The 7,766-nt window shown below is 40.1% G+C and overlaps 2 protein-coding genes across 2 annotated transcripts; both read left to right on the top strand.

Moving 5' to 3' along the window:
- On the top strand, positions 1-969 carry LOC135821040 (uncharacterized protein DDB_G0271670-like; the record flags this gene model as incomplete). Its single annotated transcript, XM_065334101.1, has 1 exon — positions 1-969. A coding segment is annotated over one exon (969 nt), but the record flags the coding sequence as incomplete, so codon positions are not given.
- A 4,867-nt stretch (positions 970-5,836) lies between these two features.
- Positions 5,837-6,805, top strand: LOC135821127 (uncharacterized protein DDB_G0271670-like; the record flags this gene model as incomplete). The annotated part of the gene is made up of 1 exon (XM_065334194.1): positions 5,837-6,805. A coding segment is annotated over one exon (969 nt), but the record flags the coding sequence as incomplete, so codon positions are not given.
- Between the last annotated feature and the right edge of the window lie 961 nt (positions 6,806-7,766).

Here is a 7,766-nt window from a genome sequence, read left to right as displayed (position 1 = left end):
AGTAGTAGTAGTAGTAGTAGTAGTAGTAGTAGTAGTAGTAGTAGTAGTAGTAGTAGTAGTAGTAGTAGTAGTAGTAGTAGTAGTAGTAGTAGTAGTAGTAGTAGTAGTAGTAGTAGTAGTAGTAGTAGTAGTAGTAGTAGTAGTAGTAGTAGTAGTAGTAGTAGTAGTAGTAGTAGTAGTAGTAGTAGTAGTAGTAGTAGTAGTAGTAGTAGTAGTAGTAGTAGTAGTAGTAGTAGTAGTAGTAGTAGTAGTAGTAGTAGTAGTAGTAGTAGTAGTAGTAGTAGTAGTAGTAGTAGTAGTAGTAGTAGTAGTAGTAGTAGTAGTAGTAGTAGTAGTAGTAGTAGTAGTAGTAGTAGTAGTAGTAGTAGTAGTAGTAGTAGTAGTAGTAGTAGTAGTAGTAGTAGTAGTAGTAGTAGTAGTAGTAGTAGTAGTAGTAGTAGTAGTAGTAGTAGTAGTAGTAGTAGTAGTAGTAGTAGTAGTAGTAGTAGTAGTAGTAGTAGTAGTAGTAGTAGTAGTAGTAGTAGTAGTAGTAGTAGTAGTAGTAGTAGTAGTAGTAGTAGTAGTAGTAGTAGTAGTAGTAGTAGTAGTAGTAGTAGTAGTAGTAGTAGTAGTAGTAGTAGTAGTAGTAGTAGTAGTAGTAGTAGTAGTAGTAGTAGTAGTAGTAGTAGTAGTAGTAGTAGTAGTAGTAGTAGTAGTAGTAGTAGTAGTAGTAGTAGTAGTAGTAGTAGTAGTAGTAGTAGTAGTAGTAGTAGTAGTAGTAGTAGTAGTAGTAGTAGTAGTAGTAGTAGTAGTAGTAGTAGTAGTAGTAGTAGTAGTAGTAGTAGTAGTAGTAGTAGTAGTAGTAGTAGTAGTAGTAGTAGTAGTAGTAGTAGTAGTAGTAGTAGTAGTAGTAGTAGTAGTAGTAGTAGTAGTAGTAGTAGTAGTAGTAGTAGTAGTAGTAGTAGTAGTAGTAGTAGTAGTAGTAGTAGTAGTAGTAGTAGTAGTAGTAGTAGTAGTAGTAGTAGTAGTAGTAGTAGTAGTAGTAGTAGTAGTAGTAGTAGTAGTAGTAGTAGTAGTAGTAGTAGTAGTAGTAGTAGTAGTAGTAGTAGTAGTAGTAGTAGTAGTAGTAGTAGTAGTAGTAGTAGTAGTAGTAGTAGTAGTAGTAGTAGTAGTAGTAGTAGTAGTAGTAGTAGTAGTAGTAGTAGTAGTAGTAGTAGTAGTAGTAGTAGTAGTAGTAGTAGTAGTAGTAGTAGTAGTAGTAGTAGTAGTAGTAGTAGTAGTAGTAGTAGTAGTAGTAGTAGTAGTAGTAGTAGTAGTAGTAGTAGTAGTAGTAGTAGTAGTAGTAGTAGTAGTAGTAGTAGTAGTAGTAGTAGTAGTAGTAGTAGTAGTAGTAGTAGTAGTAGTAGTAGTAGTAGTAGTAGTAGTAGTAGTAGTAGTAGTAGTAGTAGTAGTAGTAGTAGTAGTAGTAGTAGTAGTAGTAGTAGTAGTAGTAGTAGTAGTAGTAGTAGTAGTAGTAGTAGTAGTAGTAGTAGTAGTAGTAGTAGTAGTAGTAGTAGTAGTAGTAGTAGTAGTAGTAGTAGTAGTAGTAGTAGTAGTAGTAGTAGTAGTAGTAGTAGTAGTAGTAGTAGTAGTAGTAGTAGTAGTAGTAGTAGTAGTAGTAGTAGTAGTAGTAGTAGTAGTAGTAGTAGTAGTAGTAGTAGTAGTAGTAGTAGTAGTAGTAGTAGTAGTAGTAGTAGTAGTAGTAGTAGTAGTAGTAGTAGTAGTAGTAGTAGTAGTAGTAGTAGTAGTAGTAGTAGTAGTAGTAGTAGTAGTAGTAGTAGTAGTAGTAGTAGTAGTAGTAGTAGTAACAAGGCCTCTTTTACGGGCAAATGACGCATATGCGTAAACCAAAAGCAACAAGAAACTCAATAAACAATGTCCAACAAAAGAATCTGCTGACTGCAAAAAAGGACACAAGGTAAAACCCAAGTCCAATAGATCGCGTATGGTACGTATGTGTGAACAAACCAAAAGCCGATTGAGTGGTGAATGTGGAATGTGTAAGTTGAAAACTCGAGTCTGATAAATAGCCTATTGGGGGTAAATGTGTAAAAACATCATAAACCAATAGGGTGGTGGATGTATAATTTGTCTGCGTGTGAATGCTTATTTCGATCTGTCCGATAAACAAAACAAAACAAACTATTATAAAAGTAGAACCAAAAAACAAAAAAACAAAAACAAAAAACAAAACAAAAGAAAACAAAGACATGCTCAAAAACAGATATGTCCGTTACGTCACAACATCCGTTTAGGATCGGCCACACAGCCCCATGCCACTACCGGAGCAGCCTGCACTCCGTGACAAACGAATTGCCACGGCGTACGCCCCGAGCTCCCCGGCATCCACGCAGACAGGTTACGGCCCAGCGGAGGAGGCAGAAGGCAATCTTGGCACGAAGATGGTGCATGACGACGGAGTACTGTAGGTCAGAGTGCTTCTCCACCACGCGCTGAACAAGCCGCTTCAGGAACATTCCACACTCTGCCCCAGCCATGCCATTCGTAGCAAACACCAACGGAGTGAAGGCACCTCGCTCGACGTCCGTGATCCTCTGGCAGTATTTTCGCTTCTTCTCCAACTCGCTGGTGCGCAGTTGGCCAAGGGCTTCCGAACGCGACAGCAGGGACGCTTTAGGGTGGGTGACCCTGACATCAAAGAAAGCGTCCTGCTGCCTTGTCCAGAAACCCCCGGCCCTGATGTCCAAACGAGCTTCAGCGCTGCGATTGGCGGTCCGGCCGGCGAGCACCTCGCCATCGAGAGGGAGCAGTCTAGGCTCGACCTCCACGTCTGGCACGACATCGCCAAGGACAGCCGCCAGGGTGTCCCGGATTTCGTCATGACGTGCCATCGGGTACCCCCCATGTGGACACGTCATCGAGTGGTGTAGGGTGGTGTCCGCTCCACAAGCGCATTTGCACGGGACATCCAGTGGCAGGTACCCATAGCGTATGCACACCGCATCTCGAAAGTCGGACTTGTTCAGGATTGTCCGGTGCGCAGTAAGCGGGGCACACGTCAGCCATGACGACACGCCCTTCTCACCGGCGATATCTGTGAGGCATTTCTGAGGCGGTGGCAGATCGGGATACAACGCCGCGACTAGTGCCTTCTGCGACTTCTCCTTGTCCTTGCGACGTGAGACCGCTCGCTTGCGGGACTCGGTAACGGCTGCGACTGACGGGTTATCACGAACCGGCTGGGTGGTGTGGACCCCAGGTTCTGGTCGGGTCACAGGTCCAGGAGGATCACGAACGGACGCAGCAGAAGACGCAGCAGAAGCAGAAGCAACCGACAATGGTGGATTCCGGTGCGATGCTAAAGACACCTCCTCGCCATCGGGCACGGACGCAGCAGAAGCAGAAGCAACCGACAAGGGTGGATTCTGAGGCGATGCCAAAGACACCTCCTCGCCATCGGGGACGGCACTCCCCGAACCATCACCGACCATCAGACGTACAAGCGGCTCCGTCACCGCAACAGAAGTGGAATACTCCCGCTCCGCCTCAGCGCCTCAGTAGTAGTAGTAGTAGTAGTAGTAGTAGTAGTAGTAGTAGTAGTAGTAGTAGTAGTAGTAGTAGTAGTAGTAGTAGTAGTAGTAGTAGTAGTAGTAGTAGTAGTAGTAGTAGTAGTAGTAGTAGTAGTAGTAGTAGTAGTAGTAGTAGTAGTAGTAGTAGTAGTAGTAGTAGTAGTAGTAGTAGTAGTAGTAGTAGTAGTAGTAGTAGTAGTAGTAGTAGTAGTAGTAGTAGTAGTAGTAGTAGTAGTAGTAGTAGTAGTAGTAGTAGTAGTAGTAGTAGTAGTAGTAGTAGTAGTAGTAGTAGTAGTAGTAGTAGTAGTAGTAGTAGTAGTAGTAGTAGTAGTAGTAGTAGTAGTAGTAGTAGTAGTAGTAGTAGTAGTAGTAGTAGTAGTAGTAGTAGTAGTAGTAGTAGTAGTAGTAGTAGTAGTAGTAGTAGTAGTAGTAGTAGTAGTAGTAGTAGTAGTAGTAGTAGTAGTAGTAGTAGTAGTAGTAGTAGTAGTAGTAGTAGTAGTAGTAGTAGTAGTAGTAGTAGTAGTAGTAGTAGTAGTAGTAGTAGTAGTAGTAGTAGTAGTAGTAGTAGTAGTAGTAGTAGTAGTAGTAGTAGTAGTAGTAGTAGTAGTAGTAGTAGTAGTAGTAGTAGTAGTAGTAGTAGTAGTAGTAGTAGTAGTAGTAGTAGTAGTAGTAGTAGTAGTAGTAGTAGTAGTAGTAGTAGTAGTAGTAGTAGTAGTAGTAGTAGTAGTAGTAGTAGTAGTAGTAGTAGTAGTAGTAGTAGTAGTAGTAGTAGTAGTAGTAGTAGTAGTAGTAGTAGTAGTAGTAGTAGTAGTAGTAGTAGTAGTAGTAGTAGTAGTAGTAGTAGTAGTAGTAGTAGTAGTAGTAGTAGTAGTAGTAGTAGTAGTAGTAGTAGTAGTAGTAGTAGTAGTAGTAGTAGTAGTAGTAGTAGTAGTAGTAGTAGTAGTAGTAGTAGTAGTAGTAGTAGTAGTAGTAGTAGTAGTAGTAGTAGTAGTAGTAGTAGTAGTAGTAGTAGTAGTAGTAGTAGTAGTAGTAGTAGTAGTAGTAGTAGTAGTAGTAGTAGTAGTAGTAGTAGTAGTAGTAGTAGTAGTAGTAGTAGTAGTAGTAGTAGTAGTAGTAGTAGTAGTAGTAGTAGTAGTAGTAGTAGTAGTAGTAGTAGTAGTAGTAGTAGTAGTAGTAGTAGTAGTAGTAGTAGTAGTAGTAGTAGTAGTAGTAGTAGTAGTAGTAGTAGTAGTAGTAGTAGTAGTAGTAGTAGTAGTAGTAGTAGTAGTAGTAGTAGTAGTAGTAGTAGTAGTAGTAGTAGTAGTAGTAGTAGTAGTAGTAGTAGTAGTAGTAGTAGTAGTAGTAGTAGTAGTAGTAGTAGTAGTAGTAGTAGTAGTAGTAGTAGTAGTAGTAGTAGTAGTAGTAGTAGTAGTAGTAGTAGTAGTAGTAGTAGTAGTAGTAGTAGTAGTAGTAGTAGTAGTAGTAGTAGTAGTAGTAGTAGTAGTAGTAGTAGTAGTAGTAGTAGTAGTAGTAGTAGTAGTAGTAGTAGTAGTAGTAGTAGTAGTAGTAGTAGTAGTAGTAGTAGTAGTAGTAGTAGTAGTAGTAGTAGTAGTAGTAGTAGTAGTAGTAGTAGTAGTAGTAGTAGTAGTAGTAGTAGTAGTAGTAGTAGTAGTAGTAGTAGTAGTAGTAGTAGTAGTAGTAGTAGTAGTAGTAGTAGTAGTAGTAGTAGTAGTAGTAGTAGTAGTAGTAGTAGTAGTAGTAGTAGTAGTAGTAGTAGTAGTAGTAGTAGTAGTAGTAGTAGTAGTAGTAGTAGTAGTAGTAGTAGTAGTAGTAGTAGTAGTAGTAGTAGTAGTAGTAGTAGTAGTAGTAGTAGTAGTAGTAGTAGTAGTAGTAGTAGTAGTAGTAGTAGTAGTAGTAGTAGTAGTAGTAGTAGTAGTAGTAGTAGTAGTAGTAGTAGTAGTAGTAGTAGTAGTAGTAGTAGTAGTAGTAGTAGTAGTAGTAGTAGTAGTAGTAGTAGTAGTAGTAGTAGTAGTAGTAGTAGTAGTAGTAGTAGTAGTAGTAGTAGTAGTAGTAGTAGTAGTAGTAGTAGTAGTAGTAGTAGTAGTAGTAGTAGTAGTAGTAGTAGTAGTAGTAGTAGTAGTAGTAGTAGTAGTAGTAGTAGTAGTAGTAGTAGTAGTAGTAGTAGTAGTAGTAGTAGTAGTAGTAGTAGTAGTAGTAGTAGTAGTAGTAGTAGTAGTAGTAGTAGTAGTAGTAGTAGTAGTAGTAGTAGTAGTAGTAGTAGTAGTAGTAGTAGTAGTAGTAGTAGTAGTAGTAGTAGTAGTAGTAGTAGTAGTAGTAGTAGTAGTAGTAGTAGTAGTAGTAGTAGTAGTAGTAGTAGTAGTAGTAGTAGTAGTAGTAGTAGTAGTAGTAGTAGTAGTAGTAGTAGTAGTAGTAGTAGTAGTAGTAGTAGTAGTAGTAGTAGTAGTAGTAGTAGTAGTAGTAGTAGTAGTAGTAGTAGTAGTAGTAGTAGTAGTAGTAGTAGTAGTAGTAGTAGTAGTAGTAGTAGTAGTAGTAGTAGTAGTAGTAGTAGTAGTAGTAGTAGTAGTAGTAGTAGTAGTAGTAGTAGTAGTAGTAGTAGTAGTAGTAGTAGTAGTAGTAGTAGTAGTAGTAGTAGTAGTAGTAGTAGTAGTAGTAGTAGTAGTAGTAGTAGTAGTAGTAGTAGTAGTAGTAGTAGTAGTAGTAGTAGTAGTAGTAGTAGTAGTAGTAGTAGTAGTAGTAGTAGTAGTAGTAGTAGTAGTAGTAGTAGTAGTAGTAGTAGTAGTAGTAGTAGTAGTAGTAGTAGTAGTAGTAGTAGTAGTAGTAGTAGTAGTAGTAGTAGTAGTAGTAGTAGTAGTAGTAGTAGTAGTAGTAGTAGTAGTAGTAGTAGTAGTAGTAGTAGTAGTAGTAGTAGTAGTAGTAGTAGTAGTAGTAGTAGTAGTAGTAGTAGTAGTAGTAGTAGTAGTAGTAGTAGTAGTAGTAGTAGTAGTAGTAGTAGTAGTAGTAGTAGTAGTAGTAGTAGTAGTAGTAGTAGTAGTAGTAGTAGTAGTAGTAGTAGTAGTAGTAGTAGTAGTAGTAGTAGTAGTAGTAGTAGTAGTAGTAGTAGTAGTAGTAGTAGTAGTAGTAGTAGTAGTAGTAGTAGTAGTAGTAGTAGTAGTAGTAGTAGTAGTAGTAGTAGTAGTAGTAGTAGTAGTAGTAGTAGTAGTAGTAGTAGTAGTAGTAGTAGTAGTAGTAGTAGTAGTAGTAGTAGTAGTAGTAGTAGTAGTAGTAGTAGTAGTAGTAGTAGTAGTAGTAGTAGTAGTAGTAGTAGTAGTAGTAGTAGTAGTAGTAGTAGTAGTAGTAGTAGTAGTAGTAGTAGTAGTAGTAGTAGTAGTAGTAGTAGTAGTAGTAGTAGTAGTAGTAGTAGTAGTAGTAGTAGTAGTAGTAGTAGTAGTAGTAGTAGTAGTAGTAGTAGTAGTAGTAGTAGTAGTAGTAGTAGTAGTAGTAGTAGTAGTAGTAGTAGTAGTAGTAGTAGTAGTAGTAGTAGTAGTAGTAGTAGTAGTAGTAGTAGTAGTAGTAATTTATCGGCCCTGCTGCGGGAGTCTCGGTGCATCCAGGCGCATTTGCCGATGCCTCATTCTGGTGGCTCTGCGGGTGGTGGATTAGATGACGTCCAGTTCGCTAAGCTAGTCTATGGTGATCGACTTGGCACGGCTGCCCACAACGTAGAGGAGGGTGGTGGTGGTGGTGTCTTGTCTCTTTCATCTATTGTGGATGGACAAACTGTACTTGAGACGTTGAGGGCAAAGCATCCGGATCCTGTTCCCCCTGAGCCAAGCGTTCTGCTGCCTGACGGTCCGCCTCCACCGGATAACGTGCTTTATGAGGCCATAACATCAACAAAGGTACGAGCTACCATCATGGCGATGAAGGGCGCTGCTGGCCCTTCGGCACTGGATTCGGAGGCTTGGCGGCGGATGGCTTCCATGTACGGTGCGGCGTCGAAGGCACTCTGCACATCCCTTGCCCACATGGCCAGGTGTTTGTGCGTGGAGGAGATTGACCCATCTCATCTCCGAGCTTTCCTCGCCGGTCGACTAATACCGCTTGACAAGCAACCTGGCGTAAGACCGATAGCGATCGGTGAGGTTTTCCGGAGAGTGGTCGGGAAGGTGATCATGGCCGTGATCGAGCGTGACGTTGCGGCCGTCACTGTCCCACGGCAGCTGTGTGTCGGCGTCCCCT

The sequence above is a fragment of the Sycon ciliatum genome, chromosome 7 (assembly GCF_964019385.1).
Source record: "Sycon ciliatum chromosome 7, ocSycCili1.1, whole genome shotgun sequence".
In the NCBI taxonomy this organism is placed as follows: Eukaryota; Metazoa; Porifera; class Calcarea; order Leucosolenida; family Sycettidae; genus Sycon; species Sycon ciliatum.
Note: the sequence above shows the minus strand (reverse complement) of the source record. Positions and strands in the feature narration are given on the sequence as shown.